General features: G+C 21.5%; 11 protein-coding genes across 11 annotated transcripts; 6 read left to right on the top strand and 5 right to left on the bottom strand. All coding sequences in view use genetic code 6, as the record gives it.

The window, feature by feature from the left end:
- Nucleotides 1–357: 357 nt before the first annotated feature.
- On the bottom strand, nucleotides 358–2,565 carry TTHERM_00384790 (hypothetical protein; the record flags this gene model as incomplete). Its single annotated transcript, XM_001019280.2, has 11 exons — nucleotides 358–502; nucleotides 592–681; nucleotides 748–837; nucleotides 885–1,064; nucleotides 1,114–1,197; nucleotides 1,475–1,651; nucleotides 1,710–1,796; nucleotides 1,847–1,933; nucleotides 1,986–2,081; nucleotides 2,136–2,183; nucleotides 2,234–2,565. The coding sequence occupies 11 exons, from the start codon at nucleotides 2,563–2,565 to the stop codon at nucleotides 358–360; spliced, it is 1,416 nt and encodes a 471-aa protein (XP_001019280.2).
- A 187-nt stretch (nucleotides 2,566–2,752) lies between these two features.
- Nucleotides 2,753–3,079, top strand: TTHERM_00384780 (transmembrane protein, putative; the record flags this gene model as incomplete). The annotated part of the gene is made up of 1 exon (XM_001019279.2): nucleotides 2,753–3,079. The coding sequence occupies exon 1, from the start codon at nucleotides 2,843–2,845 to the stop codon at nucleotides 3,077–3,079; it is 237 nt and encodes a 78-aa protein (XP_001019279.1). The 5' UTR covers nucleotides 2,753–2,842.
- A 756-nt stretch (nucleotides 3,080–3,835) lies between these two features.
- TTHERM_00384770 (hypothetical protein) lies at nucleotides 3,836–4,972 on the top strand (the record flags this gene model as incomplete). Its single annotated transcript, XM_001019278.1, has 1 exon — nucleotides 3,836–4,972. The coding sequence occupies one exon, from the start codon at nucleotides 3,836–3,838 to the stop codon at nucleotides 4,970–4,972; it is 1,137 nt and encodes a 378-aa protein (XP_001019278.1).
- Nucleotides 4,973–6,365: 1,393 nt separating this feature from the next.
- TTHERM_00384760 (hypothetical protein) lies at nucleotides 6,366–8,166 on the top strand (the record flags this gene model as incomplete). The annotated part of the gene is made up of 3 exons (XM_001019277.1): nucleotides 6,366–6,706; nucleotides 6,785–7,890; nucleotides 7,925–8,166. The coding sequence occupies 3 exons, from the start codon at nucleotides 6,366–6,368 to the stop codon at nucleotides 8,164–8,166; spliced, it is 1,689 nt and encodes a 562-aa protein (XP_001019277.1).
- Nucleotides 8,167–9,263: 1,097 nt separating this feature from the next.
- TTHERM_00384750 (hypothetical protein) lies at nucleotides 9,264–9,482 on the bottom strand (the record flags this gene model as incomplete). The annotated part of the gene is made up of 1 exon (XM_001019276.1): nucleotides 9,264–9,482. One exon carries the CDS (start codon nucleotides 9,480–9,482, stop codon nucleotides 9,264–9,266), a length of 219 nt encoding a protein of 72 aa, XP_001019276.1.
- Nucleotides 9,483–10,153: 671 nt separating this feature from the next.
- TTHERM_00384740 (alpha/beta superfamily hydrolase) lies at nucleotides 10,154–12,378 on the top strand (the record flags this gene model as incomplete). The annotated part of the gene is made up of 4 exons (XM_001019275.2): nucleotides 10,154–10,216; nucleotides 10,267–11,655; nucleotides 11,705–12,098; nucleotides 12,155–12,378. The coding sequence occupies 4 exons, from the start codon at nucleotides 10,154–10,156 to the stop codon at nucleotides 12,376–12,378; spliced, it is 2,070 nt and encodes a 689-aa protein (XP_001019275.2).
- Nucleotides 12,379–13,298: 920 nt separating this feature from the next.
- Nucleotides 13,299–14,336, bottom strand: TTHERM_00384730 (Frag1/DRAM/Sfk1 family protein; the record flags this gene model as incomplete). The annotated part of the gene is made up of 1 exon (XM_001019274.4): nucleotides 13,299–14,336. Exon 1 carries the CDS (start codon nucleotides 14,241–14,243, stop codon nucleotides 13,299–13,301), a length of 945 nt encoding a protein of 314 aa, XP_001019274.3. The 5' UTR covers nucleotides 14,244–14,336.
- Nucleotides 14,337–15,315: 979 nt separating this feature from the next.
- On the bottom strand, nucleotides 15,316–22,183 carry TTHERM_00384720 (hypothetical protein; the record flags this gene model as incomplete). The annotated part of the gene is made up of 7 exons (XM_001019273.2): nucleotides 15,316–15,522; nucleotides 15,582–17,644; nucleotides 17,700–20,970; nucleotides 21,025–21,146; nucleotides 21,203–21,399; nucleotides 21,541–21,671; nucleotides 21,719–22,183. The coding sequence occupies 7 exons, from the start codon at nucleotides 22,181–22,183 to the stop codon at nucleotides 15,316–15,318; spliced, it is 6,456 nt and encodes a 2,151-aa protein (XP_001019273.2).
- Nucleotides 22,184–22,488: 305 nt separating this feature from the next.
- On the bottom strand, nucleotides 22,489–24,228 carry TTHERM_00384710 (2,3-bisphosphoglycerate-in-dependent phosphoglycerate mutase, putative; the record flags this gene model as incomplete). The annotated part of the gene is made up of 5 exons (XM_001019272.3): nucleotides 22,489–22,904; nucleotides 23,017–23,202; nucleotides 23,254–23,377; nucleotides 23,506–23,972; nucleotides 24,072–24,228. The coding sequence occupies 5 exons, from the start codon at nucleotides 24,226–24,228 to the stop codon at nucleotides 22,489–22,491; spliced, it is 1,350 nt and encodes a 449-aa protein (XP_001019272.2).
- Nucleotides 24,229–24,676: 448 nt separating this feature from the next.
- TTHERM_00384700 (hypothetical protein) lies at nucleotides 24,677–25,109 on the top strand (the record flags this gene model as incomplete). Its single annotated transcript, XM_001019271.2, has 2 exons — nucleotides 24,677–24,822; nucleotides 24,938–25,109. The coding sequence occupies 2 exons, from the start codon at nucleotides 24,677–24,679 to the stop codon at nucleotides 25,107–25,109; spliced, it is 318 nt and encodes a 105-aa protein (XP_001019271.2).
- A 663-nt stretch (nucleotides 25,110–25,772) lies between these two features.
- Nucleotides 25,773–26,636, top strand: TTHERM_000384683 (hypothetical protein; the record flags this gene model as incomplete). The annotated part of the gene is made up of 1 exon (XM_012798432.1): nucleotides 25,773–26,636. The coding sequence occupies one exon, from the start codon at nucleotides 25,773–25,775 to the stop codon at nucleotides 26,634–26,636; it is 864 nt and encodes a 287-aa protein (XP_012653886.1).
- Between the last annotated feature and the right edge of the window lie 52 nt (nucleotides 26,637–26,688).

The following is a 26,688-nucleotide window of genomic DNA, read 5'->3' as shown; positions in this document are numbered from 1 at the left end:
ACTATAAATTTGGATATTTAATATAAAAAATTCTTTTTGATATTACTAACAAACAATTAATCTAAATATGCTCAAATAGTCACATTACTTTATTTCATTTCAAAATTTATTAAATTTATATGTTAAAATCTAGATATAAGAATTAGACCAAACTTAAGTGCATATAGATGTATAAATGGGTTAAAACAACATTAGATAAATATGAAAAGCAAATATATTTCTTCCCCTAAATATAAAACAAACTATTTATAAATAAAAATGGCATGGCATCTTCAAAACAATTTATAGATTTAAATCAAAGCACCATAAATTTATTAATATAATTAATTCATTTCTATCAGAAAATACTCTTTCTACTCATAGATATAAATCCCAAAGAGTAAATATGGAATTGTATTATAAGAGCTTTGATAAATCTCTATAAAAAACTAAAATTTTTAGTTGTTCAGCTTCTTTGGCTCTCATAATTTTTTAATATTATGCAAAGTGCTTAGTTGGTTGCCTATTTTTAAATTAAAAATGGATAAAAATCATAATTATTACTAACATCTAAAAGCAAAAATTCTTTAAAAATGAAATAATTTAATTTACTTATCTGAAATTTAAATTTTTAGTCTTATCAAATTGTCCATACCTATCAACTAGTTTTATATGAATTCCTGTCTAAAAATTTTATTGTAGCTTTTTGATAAAAAATAAGCATATTTTTATCAGGCAATATTATTTTTAATTTTATTAAAATTCTACTTTAGTCTAATATCTAGATCTATTAATCCGCTCATCTTTCTAATATGAGAACCTAATATACTACTCCCTAAATCCTATACATTATCCCAACTAAAAAAAAATTAACTTAGTTACAAATTTCAAATAGTCAATATTACTCAAGTCTCAATTCTAACTTGATCAAATTCTTTAAATTTTATAAAGCTTCTCCTAAATAATCACAGCCATTAATATAAACTTTGTTATAAGATAAATTTATAAAAAGTGAGTCTAGAAATTAGTATTTAGCTACATGTTTAGAAATCTTCTCCACCTCATTTTCATTTATTTCATTTTTCCTAAAACATAAAATATAATTAAAAATGGTCAATTTTTTAAAATATTTACTTTAAATCTATGCCAAGGTGTTTAAGATTGCTCATTTTCGAAAAACCTTCAAATAGTTATTCCACTGATTTGAGGGAATTATCTCTTTTTAATCATAGAATAAATTAATTATTTTATAATTCTTTCTAACTAAAAAGCAGATAAATTTTTATATAAATATTTTCAAATAAATAAATAAATAGATCTTATAAAAAAATAATTTATTTAAAATCAAATTTTATGAATAAAATCAAATATTTCTGAAAATAAAAATTAAATACAAAATAAAATAAATTATTTATGTAAAAAATTCTAATAAAAAATAATAATTTTTATTGTGTTATCATAAAATTATTTTAAATAAAATAAATAATAAATTTACGATAAGTTAAGGTGAAAGCTGGATAATTATGACAATTATTATATTTATTTTGTTAAATTACTGAGTTGCTTTTTATCAAATGATATTTATCTCGCTTCCACATGGACTTTAACAAGATTTTCCATCTATCTCATTTAAGTGTATAAAGTGCATATTCCTGAGTTAATAGGATTTTTTCTGTTTTATTTGTAAGTTTGATTGATTGAAGGTGAAAAGAAAAGATTAAATTATTTACTCAATGTACAGAGTCAATTATTTTAAGCCATTTAAGCAAAAATATTTTACAGCCTTTTCAAAATACTTTTTATCCAAACCTTAATTTCTGTTTGATTACATTTTAAATATATAAGATGATATTTATATAATAAATACCTCAGATTTAAGTTTAAAATCTCTAATGTTTCTTCAAAGTTTTATAAAGGTTAAATTTGATCAATATACTATTTTTCAAGCAGCTCTCTATTTATTTATGTTAACATATCTTTTTTATCTAAATATTAACTATACTTACTCTATATTTAGCTATAAATTATATATAGAAGAAAATTTTGAATGTATTTCCTTCAATACCTCTTCAAATTGTACATTTGGCTCTTTGTTTTTATGACTTTAAAAAATATTATTTTATTTATTTTTTAATGGCGCTACTAATTTATTTTACGTATTTATTGTGAGATTCACTATTTCGCCCTTATCATCAAACGAAAATCTTTTATAAGTTAGAATGGATGAATTATATTTTATTGTAAATCAATCTACTCATAATTCTTAGGAAACCACATACAGTCATTCATAAATTTTACTAATTTTTCAGACTTTTTTTGGAACTCAATTGGAACTTAGTTCGCAATAACGATTTCTTTTTTTTGCTATTTTTTTTTTTGCGTTTTAGCCATTTATCTAAGAATTTTTTAGGATACTTTATTTATTAGTAAAAAATTAAATAATTAATTTTTGCAAATTATTCCTCTTAAATTATAAATACTCCTACCAATAAATTAATAATATAATTGAAAAAATGTAAAAGGAAGGATTTTTAAATTATATAAATATTCTACATAAGATAATCGAAAAAATAAGCCAATTGTCATCTAATAATAAAAAATAATTCACATATTTCAAAAAACAAAAATAGTTATTTTTCTGAAAAATATTGAAACTAAAATAGAAAATGTATTCTAAAATCTCGAAAATTCAATTTTATATGGAATATTCTAAGTATTGTCTGTCTGTCTATCTATTATTATTAGATTCTTTTTATTTTTAAAGATCTGATGAACCTTTTAAAATACCTAAATAAAATTTAATGATTATTAATTTTTTAAGCAATTACTTTAAAAACACTATAAAAATAAATTTAATTAAATTATGAACACTGTAGTTTAAATTGTAGGTGTAATTGGCGGATGTGTGATAGGTGCATATTCCGTTAACGTATTAATGACTTCACTAGGAATAAACTAAAGAGGAAAATAATAATAAAATAATTAACAGTTCTAGCAACCATATTAGTAAAATCAAAATGTTTTAGATTAAGCAGTATCTGATTTTGTAAATAGCAATTAAAATAACTAAAATACAGGAAGTAGAAATAGAGATTATTGATTACAATATATTAAATCTTGTTGTTCAACATATAATAACTCGATATATATGATATTCCAAGTATTATTAAATCCATACTTTTATCAATTCATATCTATATTTACTATTTCAAGTGATCTAAATAAATATTTTCTTTTTTTGTATTAATAACTAAATACTCCAAATGAATAGAAATGTATGGATTTCTCATAGTCTTTTTAATATATAAAAATGTAAATAAATATCAAAGAAATATTAGTAGGTTAACTATCAAATTATTTTTGAAAATAGCCATTTAAATTTATTTTTAAAGCTAAATTTTCTTAATTTATTAGTCGTTAATTATATTATAAGTATATAATGAGTATTTATTTGATTGTATTTGTATACAAAAAATAATTCATTAAAAAAAAAACTTATTTTTGCTAAAAATTAGTACTTAATTTATCAACAAACATTCTATCATTTCACATATTGTTATACTTTTTCTCTCCAATTGAATATAAAAATGCTACAAATAAGGTATTTATAAAAATAAATTTAAGTTTTTTAGTAATTTGCTGAGTCTAAAGATTTAAAATTTTATCTATTCTACTTATTTAGTAATATTTAATACAAAAATTATTTAAGATCAAATTTCGCAAAAAAAATTATAATTTAATAATCGCATAATAATTTATTACTTTCAAGCAAATATTTATTACTATTATTATCACTGATTGATTGCACATTTTGAGTTTTTGACAAATAATAATACAATATCTTTAAATAAAAAGCATGGGATGCACACAAACTAAAAAACCTGATACTAGAGTTGAGAAAACTTTAGCTAGGCTTAATGAAAAAGAAAAATAGCTTGATATATTAATAAAATAACACTAAGAGCTGATATTAAAATATGAGACTAATTCCCTTTAAGCAACGTAAAAGATACCGAATGGATCTACAAATGAACTAAAATAAAATGTAAGCGTGTAATAAAATAAAGACTAAAATATTCTCCCAATCAACATTTTAGATAAGGATGATTTGCATACTGCTTAAAAAAAAAATATAGCTGAATCCAATACAAATGAATAAAAATATTAAAAATCAGAAAAGACTGCAGAAAAAATAACCATAGATAACAATTTTGTTAACAACAGTAAGACAGTAATTAGCCATCAAAAAGCTAATGATATGAATTAAGCTATCCATAAAGATCAAACAGCTAGTTAAAGCGCTTAACAAACAACCTAGTATAATATAGTAAACAATCTTGATGAAAATAATGCTTAAAATAAAAAGATCAGTCAATAATAAAAAGTAGGAGCTCAAGGATAGCAATCTTAGGTGCTTCATATAATACAAAGCGAACAAGTATATAATTAAAATAATATCATCAGAATCACTGAGGATAATGAGGATATTAACATGTAAACTGATAGAAAAGATAATGGTAGGCAATCTAAGAATAACTAAAATATCAGTAAAGCTTAACCTACTTAAAGAAGTACAAAAACAGGATTTGGTACAGATTAACAAAAAAAATAAAATTAAGATGAAATATAAGAGTGGACTAATCTTATTTAAGCATTTGATGATGTCAGTATACGTCCTATTGATAATATGTAAGACAAAGATTAACCTCTAAGTGCAGATTAAATAGATTTTGAGTTAGGATCTAAGTCAAATGGAGCTCCAACTTAATCCCCACCGCCATTTATTAATAATATATATAATACTCTACCAACGAATGCATAAAATAGGATACTTCCAAATATAAATGATGAATAACCAATTTAAAGACCTAAAACTATGTAATCTAATTAATTTGATCAGTTAATCCATCATCCTGACATCTTAAAAATATATGAGAGTGTTCAAAAAAAGATATTAGTTAAAAAGAACGAAGAGCCATAAAAGATTGATTGAATAATTTATTTTATTATTTATAAAAACACTAAGTAAAGTCAACTAAAAAAAAAAGAAAAATAGTTTATTTACATCTTCTAATTCTATCTTCATATTACCCAAATTAATATTTATTAAGACAAATAAAAATAATATCTTATCCTTCAGTCTGATTATCTATCTATTAATCAATCAATCAATAAATATATTTAGAAACTATATCAAATTAACTAAATTATTTTAAATAAAAAATATTGTATATAAAAAATTCATATCTTCATATTATATTAATTTTATAATTTATCCCAATATTTATTATTAAAATATTTTATTAAATAAAATAAACTCATTTTTTTGTTCTTTGATTTAAAATTAATACAATTTTAACCAAAAAAATACTATAAAAGAGTTCAAATTAAAATTTCAAATAGTATAAAATAGGAGTATATAGAAAAATTAATTAAATATTTTATATTTACATATTATAAGGAAATGCTTATGATAGACTAATTAACTATTTTTATGTTAAAATATCAACTTAATTTCTACTTATTCAATAAATTTAATTTTACACTTTTATATTATTAATTTATTTTAAAGATGGTATTTAAAAGTAAATATTTGGAACAAACAAACTATCTTTAAATTGATAAATATAAATACATTTTTCAATTAAAATGTTTCTATTATTATTTATTATATTCCCTCCATTTTATACTCTATCATAAAAAATAATTTTTATGTAGAAACAAAAGCATATTACAAAATCATCAAAATATATTTTATTTTTTTACATAATTGCCTCCTTTTAAAAATTTTAAAATATATTCCTTTATAACATCATTTTTTAAATTTAATTTAATTCATAAATATTTCTATAAAATTAATGAATAAATCTTTTTGAAATTGCAAATTATAATATTTTATGAAAATTTTTTATAACTTATTTAGTATTCTGTTTAGTAAAAATTAATTTTTATATAATGAATTATGTAGAGCTAGATAATTAATTATTTATCCTCCATTATTTTTATTATGAATATCCTTTATTTGGAAATATTATTTTAATACTTTGTTTTCACTCCTTTTAAATTGTTAATTCATTGAATGAAATTATTTAATTTATATAAATGTAGAATTTAATTTAAGTTAATAAGAAAGAAAAAAAAATGAGAGACTGAAATTAAAATTAAATTAATAAAAAAAGAGGAGCCAAATCGTTGAATTTTTAAAAACTGAAATGAAATTATAATAACTCTTAAAATTTTTGTTGTATATTGATAGTATTCTAAAAAGGTATTTCTTTTCATAGAATACATCAGAATTAGATAAGATAAAGTAATAAATTCTAAATTTACAAAATTTGTATAAATAATAAATAAGAATATTTAACATTAAGATATTTATTTTAAAAATGATAAATGTTTTTTAAGCTAAAGTTCCTGCTAGATTCATTAGATATGATAATCTTTCATCTTATAAACTTGAATAGAATTAGTTACAGAGCTTAAATAAGTTAATAATTGTTCTTAGTGATGGAGACGTATTAGATTTTGATAAATTTAAATAAACTATAGACGCATTAGATGATATTTCAGAATTATAAATGAAAATAAATATTTCTGATTCTGATGAAGTGCATGAAGTATTTTAGTACTTATTAAATACAGCATTTCCAAAATTTAAAAATACTGTGTAGTAAATAGCATTTGAGATGTTTTAAATAAAGACAAAATCAGCAAACTTAACCTAAAAGTATTTACTTTAGTTTTTATAGGGATTTAACAATTTAGATATAATTTAATTTGAGTTAAAGATCTATTCTAAACGTAGCTAGGAATTGCAAACTTTATATGACTTTTTATCAATAATTGATAAAAAAAATGGTTCAAATGTATGTTTTAAGTAACTAGACATTAAAATAGAACTAGATAAAAACAATTAAAAATTAGTAGAAGAACTTCTCAAATTACCTAATTAACTAGGTGTTTTGACTAATTTAGAAGGTATTTCAATTGATTTTAATAATTTGGGTTTAGATTAGTAATATTTTTAAGCATTATTCAAAGCTATTTAGAAAATGAGTAAATTAAAAAAACTTTGTATGAACATTAGTAAAAATCGCTTAACTGTTAATAATACTTTAAGCTTCATCTAATAAATTGCAAAAATATCATGTAACATACAAAGCTTAGCTTATATAGACTCATAAATGATAAATGCTTAGTGTATGGATAAATTTGTTTAAGGAATGAAGAGATTTAAGAATTTAAAAGAGCTATATTTGCAAGGGATATCATTTAGTTAACATACAGGAGGAAAGTTCTTTTCCATATTTTCTTGCTTGCCTTAATTAGAAAAGCTGAATTTAGATTTATTTGATTGTAAAATAAACCAAGAAGATATGGGGTTTCTTGTGAAAAATATACAAACTCTAACAAATTTGGATTCCCTTTACTTGGTATTTCCTACATAAAAATAATATTCTGAAAAGAAATCAATTTGCTAAGCTATTGTTCAAATTTTTTAAAGATTTGAAAATCAGCTCAAGTCACTGCAATTAGAAGTAAATGAAAGATTTTATTCTGAAGAAAGTAATTTAATTGCTGAAGCAATTTGCTAATTAAGAAAATTAAAATTTCTTTAAATAATATATGGAGGTAATTATATTTAAGTCACAGATAATAACTAAGATAGTATATGGGATCAAATGTAGCCTTAAATTTCATATACCTCTAGAGAAAATATATTTTTGTGCATTCTATATAATAAAATTATGCTTAATTAAAATTCTGAAATGTCTTCACTCAGTATTGAATATACTGATAATTATTAATTCAAATAAGAAGACTATTAAAAATTTACAAAAATGAAATCTCTCACTTTTAATCTTGTTGGATATTAGATAAACCACATTTTAATAATGAAAATAATTTAAGGTATATAATTAAAAAGTTCAAATTATTTAAAAAGCTTATCCATAAAATCTTAAATAATGGAGTTCAAGAAAATCATAGAAATTTCTTAATGTTGTAAAGAACTTTATTTTCTAAGTTTTAAAATATATAAGCTACAATCAAAATTATTAAAATAATTGTTCTAAGAATAACCATATCTTTAATAGTTAATAATATATGAAAATACAAATTTATTTATGTTTATGGAAGAAGATCAAAAAGAAGACCCATATGTTTTTTTGGAAGCAAATTATTTGACAGAGTTTTAACATATAAGATATAATTATGTGATATCAAATAAGTATATTCATTTAAAATATACTTAAATCCTTCAGTATGTAGCTTATCAAAAGCTGGTATAGCCTTAATTGGTATATAAACCTATGTAATCTCACTTTGATTTAATCTTTGATTGATCATCCTTATAATAATAACTGTTTTTAAAAACAGTAAATTAAAATACTTATTTGTTATAAAATTTGATAAAATGCTTCTATAGAATATATATATTCATATTTTTATGAGATGTACTCATTTAATATACCTATATACCTTAAATAAAATTTAATTCAGATTTATAATTTAAGGGGTTTATTAAAGGTAATACATTTTTAAAAATATTTTTTGGTAAAAACTAGTTAAAAAATTATTTTATAAATACTAAAAACTTACATTGAGTTCATTCATAGCTTAATATTTCTAATTACCTAATTGCCTAAAAAAAATTTGATGCTTATATTTTATTCAATTTAAATTATGTTTATTTCATAAATAAGCACCTTAAATAAACTATAAAATAATTTCAACAGTTAATTCAATCTAATTTTTAAAAAAAATTGTAATGTTTAATTAAACTTTTTATTTTTCATTGAAAAATTTTTAAATTTATCAGCAAATATTTAATTTTTGATTAACATTTTTTTTCATTCATTTCATTTGCAATTTAAAAATTTAAAAGACAAATCCTGTATATTATAAAAAAAGTATATATTGGAAAATTTAAATTTTTAATTTAGTATTTATTTACATCTTTATGATCATATTAAAAATGTAAACCCTTTTATTTTTTTTATTAATTTTTTTTTGAAATAATAGCTTATTTAAAAAAACAAATAATTAGCGATGCCTAAACAAAGAAATGATAATAAATTTTTTAAATTAATATTATAAAATATGATAAAAATAGCCAAAGTTAGTTTTTTCACATAATTCTATATTTAGTATAAAGTTATTAAAAGTTTTAAACATTTGAGACTCGTTTATTTAATTTGAGATTAATTCTATCTCATCGAACAAGGTATCCTAATTTTCATGATCATATAACCTCCTCTATAAATTTGAACAACTAAAAAATTTCAAAAAACTGATTCAGGACTGAATAGTTGTTATTCGATAAGGATTAACTCATTATTTTAGAGATATTCTCTCATTTCAGATTGCTAATGAGGTTTATTTTTATCATAATGAAATAAAAAGTATTTTGGTCCACACTTTTTTAATTACAAATCTCTTTTCATAGATAATAAAAATTCATTTATATACTTTAAATAATTATTAACTAATACCTCCCCCATTTGTCCTAAGCCTAAAATTGTGCTATAAAAAACACATCCAAAACGTTACTTAATATTTGGTATGAGAGCTGTGAAATTATGTGATAATTTACAGTTAAAAAATAAATGCATTATAATAAATTTATAAATTTTATTATTTTTTCATTTATTTATTTTACAAAATTTTTTAAAAATTAAGCTAATTCAAGCATGAACATATTATGTTATCCAATTCATCATATTTTAACTGTTGGATTAACAATATATGACTAAAATTTTTTATTATAAAGCTGTGAAAATTATTATTATAAATTAATATAAAAATTTTTTTTCTTTTTAAGCTAAAATTATAGTATTATTTTTATATTTTTTAAATGAATAAATCGAATTATAAATTAAAATATATTTACTTGAAACCTATTTAAACTAGATAAAAAAATAATATTAATAATTAATAATATGATTTAAAAATGCTTATCTTATTAAATTAATAGAAAAGGGATGTATGATTTTGTTGGTTATAAAATTTAAAATATTACTGTTATTTTGTAAATATTATTTGGGATGTTTATACTTGCCTATATTTTAAATATTTAATTCAACGAATTCTTAATTTACAAATTTTTTGATAAGAAAAAAAGCTTTAATTATTTTGAGTATTTCTACCTGCAAATACAAATAAACAAAATTCTATGAATCTAAATTTTATTCTTTTTCCTGCACCAAAAAAGAAATACACCCACCAATAACATCAAGTAGATTTTTACATAAATATACAAATCAATTTAAATAAAATTTCAAATAGGGAGAGCTGATATGGATACCAAAATTAATTTATGAAAATTTAGATAGTTGCAAAGTTAATCCTAAAAATGTTAATATTATTGAAAATAAAAAAGCATCTACAAATGAATAAATAAAGCATAAAAGATGCTAATCATCTAATTCCCTCTCATTATAGAATTCAATTGGTTATCCTCGTAAGAGCAATCGTATTACAGCTAACCAAACTGGATTTAATAAGACATTAAATACTAGAATTGATTTTTTTAGAAACCCAATTAAATAAAATGATATCATGGATAAATCGTATATTGAAGCAGAGACTTTTATCATTCATAATGAGGGAAATGATGAATATAATTTAGATATTTCTTAAGAAGAAAAAATTCTAAGTTAGATTTAAAAAACATCTTCTATTAAGTTTCATTCTAAGCCTTAAATTAGGCAGCAGCAGTAAATTTGTGATATTAAGTAAATATGTAATAAAAAAACATTTAATTTACAAAACACACATGAATAATAAAATGAATAAACATAAAATAAAATATATTTGCCATTTCAAATGAATGAATAAACAAATTAATCTTTCTAAAGCTGCAGTTTACTAAATGAATGTATTGATGAAGTTAATTAGGAAGAATTTAATTTATAATCTCCAAAGAATGTTTAAAACTATGTTTCTAAAATATTTTTAAATAGTGAAATATTTTCTAACAAATCTAAGGGATCATGTTTTACAAGCCATACTACTTCAATTTCAGGTTAAACTAATGATTAAATTTCAATAGATAATCAATTGAATTAGAAAAGTTAATGGATGAATGATTCAAATAAATCTACTTTCTCTTAAGTAAAAGCTGTAGGAGCTCCTTCTGTTTAACAAAGATAACCTTTTTATGAAATTCAAGAAAATGGAAAGTTAATTAATCATTCGCAGAGTTCAAGATAATTAACATCAACAAAATCTAATTAAGTTTTTTCTGTATAATAAATTGCATTACAATAATAGTAAATTAAAGAACAAAAGCTAAACACCAAATAAGTTTTTGGTGATTGCAATAAAAATAGTAAAACATAACATATATTTAACAAAACTTAACAATTGAGAAATGATTCTGGAAGCTTAAATAATATTTATGCTTCTAAAAATATTCAAAACAAAAATTAAAATTATTTACCTAAAGATTAAAAAGAGAATTAATATATGTTTTCTTAGATTATAAAATAGAGGTTAAATAGTGAATTAGATTATTAATATAATATCAATCATAGTGAGTAATAAAAATACATTCCCTGCTTATTTTTAAAAAGTTATTCACCTTCAAATTATGTATTAATTTATTTTCATGGAAATGGTGAAGATATCTCTTTATCTTATGAATTGACAGATCATTTAAGGAATACGTTGAAGGTAAATTCAGTTTCTAAATATTAAATGATATTTATATTAAAAATAAAAGTTAAATGTACTTGCAGTAGAATACCAAGGATATGGAATATACGAAGGAGAACCTGATGAAAATTAAATACTCAATGATACTCAATATGTTTATAATTTTTTAACAGAAAAGTTAAATTATAGCTACAAGAATATTATTATTTTGGGAAGATCTATAGGAACTGGACCCGCAACTTGGTTAGCAGCTAACAAAAAAGTTGGTGGGCTTATTTTAATATCTCCTTTTACTTCCATTAGAGGAGTTGCTAAGCACGTAGCAGGTTCTTTTGCTTAGCATCTAATTAAAGAAAGGTTTGTTAATATAGAAAATATTTAAAAAGTAGTTTGCCCTACATTTATTGTTCATGGATAGCAAGATAGACTTATTCCTTATTAGCAAAGTCAATAGCTTCTAGGTAAAAAAAAATTATTTTAAATATACTATTTTCTTTACTAAAAAACAAAAATAAAGATTATTGCAAAGGACCATGTCAACTAATCCTTCCAAAAAGAATGACTCACATTGAACTAGATTACAACTAGGATTTAACTAATCCCCTTCATTCTTTCTTGATAAAAAATGGAATAAACATTAAATTAGATAATTCTATGCTTACTTATTAAAAGTACATATAAATTCCTAGTTAACTTTATAAGGAACCAGTTATATAAAAGCAAAGTTTTAGATGCTATTGATGATAGATTCTAAAAACTTAAAATTTATTAATTCACTAATAAATAAATAAATTAATTAATAATGTCAAATAACTCATATAATATATTTATTTTGTATTTTAAAATCGTAAAATAAGTTTATATTTTGTTATGATAGTTAAAAATAAATAACCAAAAATTCACTTTTATAAATAAATAAATCAATCAATTGATATTTTTAAATAATTAAAGTATAATAATCTTAAATAAAACATCAATTTAAATTTGGATATATTAAGTTAGTTCATTCTTATTTAAAACAAATTTGCTAAAACAATAAATAGAATAAATTGGTTCTGAGATAATAAAAATTTATTATTATTAATTTATATATCAAATAAGTTAGCTTGTACCATGATAGTAAAAAATCCAAAATCAAATACAGTTTTTTAACTTTAAATAAAAATTGTTAAGTTCCTTTCTTTCATAAATTATATAAATCAACTCTCAAAGCAAAAATAATTTATTTATTTATTACTTCTCAAATAAGCCTTTTTATCACATGAATATAAAAAATTTGGAATTTATTAAAACTCAAACCAAAAATTATAAAATACTGCTCAAAATTTTAAATTACATTTACAAATAAAAAATAAAGTTAAAATTTAAATTTGTTTTATTATATTTAAATAAAATTTTATTTAAATTAAGAAAAAATAAAGAAAAAGAAAGGCATTATCTATTTCAGAAATAATATTCAAGTAAAAAAGATTCACACAGAGGATGTATTTAATTAATATATAGAAATTTTTAAAAATATATTTTTATTTAAAAATGAATATTTTCTATTCAGCTTACACTTAGAAGTCCTTTTATTTTATTTATTTTTGCTTTCTGATCATCAATTTAAATCAATTAATTATAAAAGAATTAATATTTCTTTTTTAATTAATTAAAGGATTTCAATATTTCTAAGTGAAAAGAGTATATGAAGGTTATTAATGGCTGTAAAGAGGTTAAATATTCAAAACAGGAGCTTGTACTTGAGGAATTGAAGCTGCCAAAGCTTAGCCCATAGGAGATTAGGCATGAACAGTTTATAAGAATTAGGTTTATTATTGAATTTACTATTAGACCTAGGGAACATAATAAATCTATGGTTGTTGAACAAAAGCATATTCCTATCTTAATTAAGGTTCTTCTCTTACAAGGCTAATTAATTTAGGATTTTAAATATTAAATTCAATATAGTATCCTTTCCAATCTAAGGCAAAAGTTCCCATGTAAATACACATAAATAATACACCAAGATATTCCTAGATATTATCATAATTAGGAATATCTTTACTTTCCAGAACAAGAAGTACGACATCGCACATGTTGATTAATAGCTTAGTGTAGAAACTATTTTCATTGATTATCATCTCGTTTTTACATTTAAATTAGACAAATGATAAGAAATTTAGTAAGAAATTAACCATCAAAGTTATAAAGAACCAAGTTGCACAATGGCCATGTAAACTCGAGTTCATTTTGCCAGTATCAATAGTAGCAGTGCTAAAAATAAACAAAATTCCTGAAATGGCTCCTAGGATAGCTTGCAATTGTGGGAAGATTAAGGTAACTCCAGTTTCTTGAGCTTTTTACCTTATCCATACATATTCTATCAACCAGATGAAGATGATGAATAAAGCAGAACCTTCTTCTGTAATACGGAAAACAATATACTGAGGATAGTGATTAGAATTTGAGGTTATAGAAGCATGAGGGAAAGGAGGCTCAGAGCCTTAAATTTAAGCAGCTATATAGCTAAAAGCAATACCAATTGTAGCAATAATCATCACAGCTATAGGTAAATGTGATGCTTTTAAGCTTCCTTGAAATGGAGCTTGTCTTTTTTAGTTCATTTTTATTTTAAAATAATCACAATTGGTTACTTTTTTTTACCAAAATTTTATCACTATTTGGTTTTATTCGCTTTTTATAAAGTGTAATTTTTCTAATATTTTTCTTTCTTTCTTATTTTAGATACCTATTTAATTTTGTGGTAAATTATGAAATATCAAATTAATTGAATTTAATTGAAAAATGACGACAAATCAATCTCAATTAATTTAAATAAAAGATATTTTATTCATACTTATCTCAACCATTTACCTTTCTTAGAACTATTAGATAAATTTAAATTATTGAAGCATATTGGCAAATATTTACTTTTAAAGATTTAAATCTTTTAGATATTCTTTATCTTTTACTAAATTTAACTAAAAATAATTATAACTTATTTATATTAAATATATTAATAAATTATTTTTTATTTAGTCAATTTTTTTAAATTTTGTACAAAGTTTTTTTCATAATGCAAAATTTAAAAATTTTCAAATCAAATATATAATTCAATTTTTGTTTATTTAAAAAAATTACATCAAAAGAAGTAAATTATAAAATATAATTTCATATATATGAAAACTTTTTGCATTATAAAATATTTATTATTTTTATTAAAAAAAAATATAAATATTGAGTGATGTTAAGGGTTTTTGATATACTCATTAAAATATCGTTTACGATATTTTTTTAAATACTTTTTGAAATTATAATACTTCGGTGACGTAATAATTTTATTATTATTTTTTCACTTTTGAATTGAGTTTGTTGTAAATTTTAATAATTTTATAATAATCTCTGGTAATGTAGTAAGAAAAATATTTTTAATTTTATGTTTCATATATTTAATAATTTATTTATTTATAACAATCCTACTTTTTAATTTATTTAAACATGAGATGTTTCCTTAAAATATATTTATAAACTGTGAAGAGTTTAGTATATTTAAAATAAAAGTACATTTTTAAAGTAAGGATTTAAAACAAAAATTATTTTTTAAAAATATTTATTTATTTAGAAATAGTTAGTTATTTTTATTTTTTTAAAAACAAAAACTATATACATATATATACAGATACACTTTTTAGTCAATCAATCTTTAAAGATATAAAAATTTTATCCTTCATTGTTTGAAACAAGTCTGAAATTCTTAAGATTTGATAAATGAAGTAAAATTGAAAAAATATTTTAAGTTGATATTTTTTCTGCATCTTCTTAGCTCCCAATAATCTAAGGCAACATCAATAAAATATCATAGAATGAAAAAGGTACTTCATTCAATTATATTTAATCTTGTTACTTTATTATTAAAAAATAAATTATTAAAATTAATGAATAAATAATTAAAAAATATTTACTTTGATGTGTTGCTTGATGAATAGCCATATTTTGATAATGAGTTCTTTCATAGTTGTTTTTTTATTCATACCCATGAAATCAGAACAAATTTAAGGTTAAAAATATTTGTTTTTTTATTTGTTTTGCTTTTACTTTTTATCTTAAATTTAAGATTGTTTTATTAGAAGATTTTATAGTTAAAATTAGTCAGATTTGAATCTTTATAAATTGTTTAAGTTATTAAGGTATGGAATACTTCTCAAGTATTAATTATTTTCATTCAAAGTATCTAAAAGAATATCGTTCGGAGTGAGATACACAAAGTCTTCATAGGGGTTCTTTTGTTTAATTTCTTAGTAAGTCTATTCTAGCTTGACTTCCCATTCCATTTTTACTTCCGGATTGTAAACTCTATTTAATTCATATTCATCTAAGTTGATTGGACGTAAATGTTTATATTCTTTATGATTGTATTATTCTTCTAGGCTATTATAAGAATCTATTTCTCCCTCTTCCTATACAACATTCTCTTAAATTATATCAAATTTACTTTAACTAATACTTTTTTCATTAATAATATTGCTCTTTATTGCTTCTTATTCTATTTCAGATTTTTTAAATCTTAGCTTGACTTCCTTTTCATATGATTTTAGTTTCTTAGATAGCCATAATGATCTAATTGGGTTGCATATTTTTTGTAAATTTCTTTGTGTATAGGATGAATCGCTTTCTAAATTTTGAAGACTCTAATCGGACTCCATATTTAAATTTAAATTTTCTCCATTAATGGAAGCTTATTAACTGTTATGATTGTTGCTTTCTTAATTATATTCCATCACAGAATAGTCGTCTAAATCGATAGGAAATGATGATATCTCTTCTTAATTAAATTAATCATTTAAATTGTTGTTGTAAAGTTTATCTTTTTTACCACTTTTTTAGTTAAAATTATCAATATCTAATGAATCACTTCTTTATTCATAAAGATCATCTATAAACATCTAATTAGAATATTCTTCTAAATCAATTGAAAATTTTCTTCTGTTTAATTTATCATTTGGTGTTTTTAATAATTATTTATTTTACTTTTTTATTTTTTTGGAATGCTTCATAATTGATAAATTAATGTTTGATTCTGTTTCTGAGTATAAATTATCTAATTATTAAGTTCTTTAATTTGCATGAGTTAATTATTTATGTTCATCTTCTTAATCTTTTTCTTCTTCAACAATTGCTTCACTTTATGTTTAATGGATTTATTGTTCTAAAGATGCCTAAATTTCTTTTTATTAGATAGCCGAGTAATTATTTTCATTCTGTTTTTTATTTTCCTATTCATTAAGCTATTAAATTTACAAACTGCTAATTTAAGGAATATTTGTGTTGTCTAAAATATCTTAAAAGCAAGGCCTATCAATTTCTAATGCATCATAAAGACCGCATTCAAACAGATTAAAATCAATTTCTTTACCATCCATTTAAAATTATGCTTTCAAAAAATCATCTTTATCAAAGTCTTATTAATCTTAATCAGAGTTTAAGTCTATTTCAATTTCATCAATATTTATATCAATTACAGCTTCGTCTTAGCTTTTAAAATACTCATACAAATTTTTAGATGCTACGAAATGCTTTAGAGAAGGTAATTCTAAATAATGAATGTAATCAGAACATCTAACATGTAGGTCATAGTAATTTTTATATGAGATATCGTTCTATAAAAGATAAAGAATGTCTCTTTTTTTGATAAGATTCATTTCAATCTTTTTGTGATTAGTTAAATTATCAAAATTATATTTTTTAGAATTCCTTCTCCTTCTTTTCTGCTCATGAATTAGTTCTTATAAATTTCTATATCTTGGTTAAACAACTTAATAATAATTCTCTAACTCTTCCTCAATGTTAAAGTCTATCTCATTTAAGTCTTTTCTCTTTCCAATAGCTCTAGCTTTTTTCTTCTCCCAATCTTCTTTTGTTTTAGGAGCTGCTGTAAGCTTAGAAGTTTATATCAATTAAAGTTCTTCTTACTCTTCGTCATTTATTTTAATTTTAAAGTATTCTGATTAACCTTTTTAGCATGTTCCTAATTTTAATAAAAACTTAGAATATATAACAAGTTAAAATGAAAAAATAAATACTCATGTCTATCTTGTGAGTTCCTTTTCCTATATTGAATACCTTCATATCAAACTTTTTTGAATCTATAAAGTTATCTAAAGTATCATCAGCCTTAGGTATTGAATAATATCCCCAAGTGTACTTTTTATCTTTCAGTTCTCTCTCTGTTAATAAATCTTCTTCTTTTTAATAAAATAGATCACCTAAATATCTTTTTACTGAATACAGAGGGTGATTTTGCTCAACATTCAGGTTAAGATCAACAAGATAAACTTGATCCATTTTAAAGTCGATTCCTTTATGAGAATCAGGGATAGCATTATTCTATTAATGTTAACTATTCTAATAACCAACTTATTTTAATAAAAATTCGTTATTATTTTCTTCACTCTCTTGATCAGAATAAAGTAATTTATTAAATTCTTCTTCAATTTAGTCTTCTTTTTATTTAATTTAGTTGAATATTCCTTTTTTCTTTTTTTCAAAAAATAAAAGGTAATTCTCAAATATGTCAACTTCTGAATTATCATCATTATAATTAACATAATTATCATCTTCTTCTACCTCCATCTACTATAAATTTAACTAATTCTATTTATTCTAAATTATTTGTTGGTCATTGATTGACTAATTTTAATTGTATTATGGTGTTATTTAATATTCCTTTTATTGCTTTTCTAAATTTTCTTAATCTAAAATTTATTTTTACTAAATCTACAATTCATAAGATTTATCTTCTTATTCATTTTAATTTTAAATATTATTATTTTTCTTATTCTAAAGATTTTACTCTACTGCATTAATAGCATGATTTAAAGTTTTTTGGATATCCTTTTTAGATGCTTCTTTCATTTTTCTTTCATTTTATAGCTTTTCAATTCTTTATTCAAATTTTTTCTGATAATTTTTTAAATATTCTTCTTGCTATTACATTTTCTTTTTGTTCTTATAGTCTTAACCAAGAAACTATTCACAAATGTTATCGTAGCTAGCAAAGCTTTATTAGGAGATAGAATCACTGCTAAAATTTTATTCAAATCTGCCTTTTTTAAACGGATTGGCTGAATCTAAATCATTCAAGTTTAAGTAATTATCTTCATCTTCATCTATTTTTATTACTAGGTCATCATTATCATTTTCAATTATTCTTAATTTTTATGTCTATAGAATATTGTTTAGGTAATTTAATTAAATTGTATTTATGTTTTATAATCCTTAGCTTATTTTTTTATGTTTAATAATTTAAACTTCTTAATCTGAATTGCATTCCATATTGTTTGCATCTTCTTTATAAGATTTAGAATTTTTAAATTTTTGCTATTGATGCTTAAATTTACTTTAGTCATTATCATCCTCTTCATCAGACATGTATATTTCAATTTATTCTTAGTTTTTGTCATTTTCTTCTAAATCATTGCCAAAAAATTCAGCTAATACTTGTGAATGATATTAAAATTCATCATTTGAAATATATTTCTAGTAATTTTTAGCATGTTTTGTTTAATCATAATCATTTTTTTCTTAAAAAGTTTGAAGATTTTCTAATTAAATTTTTTTCACATTAAATTACTTTTTTTTGTAAATTTCTTAGTCATCTACAGAGTCATTTTTAATTTTATCTTCATAAATATTAAAATTGATTGAATCTTTTTCATGGAATTCTTAACTAATTTTTTATTAATTTAATTCTTAAAAAGGTTTCCTATAATGATATTCTTCGTTTTTATCAATAGAATTTTATTAGTTTTCTATTTATTATTTTAATTTATTTTTTTAATCAGTAGATTTTTGCTAATTTTATTATTGTACATCTTCTTACCTTTAATCGTACTGTTAATCATAATGATAATTGTATTTAGAATTTTTTTCTTTATTGAATACTATTGGTGGAGGTATTACACATTCATATGAATCTTTATTTTTTTTTGTTTTACTTTTACTTTCTTTTTAAGTTTATTTTGAATGAGTTACTTATTGAATATTTTGTTAGCTTTATCCTTGTTAAATATCTTGCTAAGATAGAACTTTAGATTCCTCTTATTGCTATGATGATTATTATAATTACTCTTTATACTATTCCTATCTGTTCCATTCCTCATTTCCTAAAGAGATATAAATATCTTCTTCAAGCTAAAACTGCTATTGTTCTAATTGAGATTATATTTAATTTGTTTAAAGTTATATTTTCAACTCATTTTATAATTCATTTTATTTTTTAAGTTGTTCCTTTTTTGATTCATTCTTTTAAAAAGCTAACAACTACATAAAAGCCTAATTAGAATCTTCTTTATTAAATAAAGTAGGTCCATTAAAACTTGAACTTCCTTGAACCTAACTGCCTTATCTACTCAATGATTTTGAGTACTTTTGGCTGGATTATTATATATTTTCTTATGATTATACATTCTATTATTATAAGCTTTTATTATTGCTTAAGCTTAATTTATTTCTTGATTCTATTTAAGGAATAGAATCTAACTCAATTTATATTTCGTCTGACTAATTAGCATTCCTTATTTCAAATGAGTTATTTTCTTATTATTAAATCAAAGGCTCTTGGTTTTAATCTTTTGGACCAGATTCTTGAGACTTATCTTTAAAAATATTATTTGGATTTACATAATTTTAGCATTCCTCTAATAAAGGCTCTTCTTTTGTCTCAAAAGTTAAATTTTGTTATATATTTTGTTCATCAACTTCTTTTTATTCTTATTCTTCCATAATTTTTTCTAAATTATCTTATTATTATTATTATTCTTGATTAATTAGTAACTAATGATTAATTTCTTCTTATTCTTTAACAAAATCGAAAAATTTATTTTCCCATTACCACCTTTTTTTATTTGTGGAGTAAATAGGTTCTTTCTTCGACCTGATGTATGCTTCAAAGCTTTAAAGTTAATCCCCTAAACCACCTTCTTATTCCAAGAGAGTTTTATAATCAACAACAACATTTGGTTTTTCTGAAATAAATTTTCTATCTTCTTCTTGATTTAATGTTATTCTTCCAATTTCACCTTCATCTATCTTTACATTTAAATCACAAATTTCTTATTACCTCTCTTATATAGTTTATTCGTCAATTTAACTCATTAAGACTTCATACATTGAAATAATAACTGGTACACTTTATCCTTATTTTCTAATAACCCATGGTTTAATTTTACTAAGCTATTAATACTCATTATTTTATGTGTTTTCTTACCTTTTTTCTATTTCTTTTTACTACTTATCTACAATCAAAATAATTTTATCTTCACAATCCACAACATATCCAAAATCAGCATCCATCTTTTTATTATTAAAAATATTCACTTAATTTGTATTTAAAATATAAAACTTTACAGGTAATTTATTCAGAAGCATAGTCTCAGCAGATTTAATATCAAAACTAAGACTTGTTCTCCAGAAAGTAGGGTCTTTATCAAATTCTAAGTCATACAAAACTGCATTAAGGCTGTCTAAATCTACAAATAAAAATTTTAAAAAAATCAAAATCAAAATTTTTGAGAAAATAATTTACTTAATTCTAAAGTTTTTAGTCCAGCTTTTTCAGAGTTTTTAATGGCACTGTCCATATCAAATGTAAATTTTTTATTTTTATTGAGAATTTATTATTTGTTATTAATGTTATTAATTTCTTCTTCATCAAAAGCATCAATCCTTACAAGCTTGCTTATTACTTTCATAGTATCTCCATATGTATTATCAACTTTATAACTAAATTAAAAAATTTTGAATAACAATTTAAAAAATATTTTATTAATATCGATTTTTATCTCAAATAAAATTAATTTTAAAATAGATAATTTGAAAAAATAAAAACAATTCCATTTTAACGATAATAATTAAAATAATTACCCATATACCCTTGCTCCTGCACCAAGACCTGAAGAGAGAAATTTCCATGAAGAATGTTGAGAGTAATCAACTTTTTGAATTTCTAACAAATTAGGGATTTTGATATCAAAAGCGTTTTTTTAAGATATTTTCTTTTTTAAAAAAATGTTAATTTAAATTAAAATAATTGTAAAATTACATTTTTCAAAAGTAAATGATTGATAATTTTGCATATTTAGTATTAATCTTTATCTGCTTATTAAAGATCTTAGACATCATATTTTTTTTTATTGTTTGATTGTTAGTTGTCTTCATCATCTTCAAAATCTTCTTCTTCATCTTCCTCTTCAATTTCATCCATTTACTTATCTAAGGGAAGTTCTTCTATTTCCATCAAATCTGTCTAACTATTTTTTTGCTTGATATTCAGCTTCAATAATTTTTTACTTTTCATCTATCTTGTTAGTTTATCTATGTTTTCTTCTTCCCTTGTAATAAGATCAATTTCATCTATATCTTAGCAATTTTTAGGATTGTAGAATGTATCTCTATCTATCTTCTAAAAAGAGTTATTCTTTTAATTATTTTTTTCATTAAAGTTAGTAATTGGTTTCCTAATTTTAACAAGCTTTAGTGATTGTTCTTGCTTATGATATTAATTCATTACTGTTTTCTTTGAAAATAGTTTTTAAATTTTTTATAAAAAATTTTTATTTTTATTTAAAAGAATAAAAAGTGTGTTAATAAATTAAATAAAAATAAAAAAAAAGAGCAAATTATTAGAGTATTTTTCAGTGAAATAAAATTAATTTTCAAATTATTAGAAAGATAATTAATTCAAATATATTAATTATCTTTTAAATTTACTTATGCTAAAATTTCAAAATTAAAATATTAGTAGAAGACTAAATAATAAGTAAATTATTTTCAAAAAAACTACTTTTAAATAATTAATATTAATTTAATATTTCAAATTTTTTCTATTTGATTCTTAAAGTTCTTTAAGATTGATAATAATTAGCTGCCAACAAATCTACCAAGCACACCTTCAGCAGCACTTAGTTCATCAAATTTCTCAACGTTATCTTTATAATGAGCTAGCTCATCATTGGTTTATTTTTTTGTATTAAGTTCATTTAGCAGGTTGCTTGATAATGTTATACCAACAGGGACAGGTTCAAAAGTGTGGTCTCCATTTCTTACTGGTGTTGTATGATCTCCAGTTAAGCAAATAATATATTCACTATCAGTTTCATCCTTGATAATATTTGTAAATTCTTTAAGCATATCATCAACTTTCTATAGATACTCTATTTTCCTTGCTTCACTTTTATCGTGGCCAGCATCATCAACTGCCTTAATGTGCACAAAAGCAAAATTATATTCTGTAATTGATTTTATTTTAAATAAATTTTAATAACTTTTAGTAAGTCTAAGCTTAAATTATAATTTGTAAACATAAAGAATGCTTGCAAATTTTATTTAATTTAAAATTACATGGATTTTATCTAAAAGTCTAATGAGCAGTTTAAATTTTGCTAGAATAGTTTGAATGATAATCTCCAGTTGCACCAGGTGCTTTTATCACATCCATTCCAATTGTTTAGCCTAATCCATTAATAATGGCAGTTGGAGCAATCATAAATCCTTTTAAACCATGCTTTTTCTCGAATTCATCTACCTCTGTATTAAAATTTATATTTATAAATAATTAATTTGAAATAACTAAGATACATAATCTCATCCCTGCACCTCTCAGTAGTATTATATTTGCTGTAGGAAGATTCTAAGCTTTTCTTTTGACATTTAATTCATGTTAAGTTAGTTTTTCATGTATTGCATCACTAAGCTTATTGACCTTGTTAATTTATAATTATAGTATCAATTTACTTTATATTCTGATCAAATAGATTATATTTTATGTTTATTTTAGTTTATCTTAAAAAGATTTTTCATCTTTTCCAAAAACAAATTTAAATAATTTACAATATTTGCACTTTCTACTGAATGAGGATCTTAAGGATCTTTGGCAAGAACTTTTCTTAAAGCCAAATTATCCTTAAGAGGATCAGTTCCAGTAATTCTATCTGTCAAATTAGGGCCAGAAAGTATAACTCCACATCTATGTTCAGTGGCATGCTATACTTTAATATAATGCTCAGGGTATTCAGGAACCTTCATTCCATTTACATAATCAATTAGAGGTAAACCCCATTTATCAAAATCTCTATCAACTCTTCTCATTTTTACTATTCTAGTTTCTGCCTCCATATGTGCAAAGTTGCATTTGAAAGCTATATCTGAACAATCCATATGTAAGCCAGCTCCCATACTCTCAAAGGCCCCTCTTCCTCTGTATAGAGTAAATGGAATATAACCAAAAATATTCATATGGGCTGTATCACTCCCACAAGCAAGACCTGTTTCAACAGGATCCATTAATCCACAAACACCTATTTAAATTAAAAAATAATTTATTTTTTTTGTGGAAAATTTATACGCATCTTAATGATGTAAAATATATAAAAAGAAAGAATACGAAATATTCTTACCAGACTTAGCGAGAGCATTAAATGTGGGAAGACTTGCAATTTACAAAGGAGTTTTGTTTTAGCGTTCCTTAAGCCCTAAATCTGCTATACCATCAATAAGTATAAATAGTATCTTAACTGATTTCTTTGTTTAAGTATTACTAGTTTGTTCACTCATAATAAGTAAGTTGAATAATGATTTAGCAGAATAAAAGGAATCTTTTCAAATAAAATAAACTTAATAAACATTATAAAATAAGATATTGATTTATTTAATCAAAAATTAATTATCAACTAGATTTTCATATTCGTTTTCAATTTAAATAACAAAAATATATATCTTGCTAGAATAATGAATTGTAAAGTGCTTTAAGTTTTAAATTCTAAAATATTTTTTGTTGAAACTTGAAGATAAATTATTAATCAAAATAAAATAAAATCAAAATCTATTATTTATGAAAGTTAAATACTAAAAACAAATCAATTTTATTTTATTAAATCTAAAATATTTTAAATCAAAAAGAAATATCAAAAATAAATAAAATAATTTGTGATATTAAATTTTCTTAGAAATATGATAGGGATTCCATATAATTTTGCTCATCAAAAATATATCTTAGGTAAGAATGATCAGGTTTAATAAGGTTTATTTGTTATAAATGTATTTTAGTAAATTTAAAATGAAATATAATTAGACTGATGATAATTTGAATAAATAAAAAGCAACAAAATGGATATCATATAATTTTGATTATGAAGAGAATAGTTAAAGGTAAGAATAATCTATTTTGCTCATCAAAAATATATCTTAGGTAAGAATGATCAGGTTTAATAAGGTTTATTTGTTATAAATGTATTTTAGTAAATTTAAAATGAAATATAATTAGACTGATGATAATTTGCATAAATAAAAAGCAACAAAATGGATACCATATAATTTTGATTATGAAGAGAATAGTTAAAGGTAAGAATAATCTGGTGGCTGAGTTAGATAATGATGATAATAATAATAATTTAAATAAGAAAATTAAGTATAAATAAAATACAAATATAAAGTGAAAACTTTAAAATAAATAAATAATTTTAATTTTAATAATTTGATTAGATAAAACAATTATTTTAGTAACATATATTTATATATAAAAGTAAGTATTTTTTATCCACATTATATATAACTAAGTATTTATATTTTCATATTTTTTGATAAAAGTATAAATTTTTTTAAAAATTTACTTCTTATTATTGCTTACCAGGAAAAAATAGATCGAATATGGCAATTAATTTAGGAAATAAAAGTCTTTTATCCTAAAAGCTATTATCAAGGGAAAGAATAAAACACTTTTATTTTATTAAAGGGAAAATTGTTAATTAAATTTTTTTTTGTAAGGATTTTTTAACTTCTCTTTCATGAATGAGATGACAAATATTTTTAAAAAGAAATGAGTATAAAAAGAAGTATTTTATTTAAAATGAGAATTCTTTCAATCATTAAAATATTTAATTCTTATTTAATTTTTAATTGTTTGATTATTAAAAAATTTTATTTTGAGCTGTTAGTAACTATATTTTCTTTTAGATTAGAAGTAGCACATATCATTTTCATCATATTACTCAATCACATCTTATATTTCTTAATCATATTATTTATTGTATATATATTCAAAATTATAGTACAAGGTTTCATTACAAATTGCAAAACTGTTGTTATTTATATCGTATAAAATGCATTTAAATGATTAATCCTAATCATTTTAATGTACTTATTATATATACTTTCCTTCCTCCTCACTTTATTCAAATTATTTGTATAAATATTAAATATTTTAATCGTTTACTATGAAATAGTCAATATTCGGTTCTTCTATTTCAAAAGCTTTTTCTACTTATTTTAAGATCATTTTTTACTATTCAACTTAATAGCAAAAAGAGTCTATAAAAGTTTTTTATTCTTGCTATCTCGATATATAAATAATCTATTTTTAAAAGTCCAAAGAAAAAAGTTAATTATCTTTAAGATTAAGTTCTATCTCATGTATCGTCTCTTTTTCAATATCAAAAAAGCAAAATTTAGAGTTCAATTCATCATAAATGACAAAAATTCTTTTATTTTAATCATATGAGCATCTATAATTTTAAATATATAGATTGTTTTATGAGGCATACTTACAAACAAGGTTTTTTAATCCTCTAAATGATTTATCCAAGAACTTATAATTATTATATTTAATCAAAGAGCAACGTCCATTTTATACAAATAAATCACATTAGTCAAAATCATTAGCTTCGTAGCTATCAGAACTCCACTTTTTTTAGATATATTCTTCTTCTTCTTAATCTTCTTCTTCTTAGATTTAAATTATTTTCGCAAATTCATTGCTATTTGTTTCTTATAAAAAAAAATTATTTGTAGCTTCATATGCATTCATATGTGAAAATGTTTCTTAGAAATCATCAATTTTATAGTACTACTAATTATTCTAATATGATTATGAAAATTATGGAGCATTTATTGTATTTTTGCTTGTGTCTGCAGTTGATATAAAATATTATGATGTATTTTCATCCCTATTGTCTTTATATGGATGACTATAATTATAGTAATCATATTCCATATAATCTAATATTATTAAACTTATCT

The sequence above is a fragment of the Tetrahymena thermophila genome (genome assembly GCF_000189635.1).
Source record: "Tetrahymena thermophila SB210 genomic scaffold scf_8254587, whole genome shotgun sequence".
In the NCBI taxonomy this organism is placed as follows: Eukaryota; Ciliophora; class Oligohymenophorea; order Hymenostomatida; family Tetrahymenidae; genus Tetrahymena; species Tetrahymena thermophila.
Note: the sequence above shows the minus strand (reverse complement) of the source record. Positions and strands in the feature narration are given on the sequence as shown.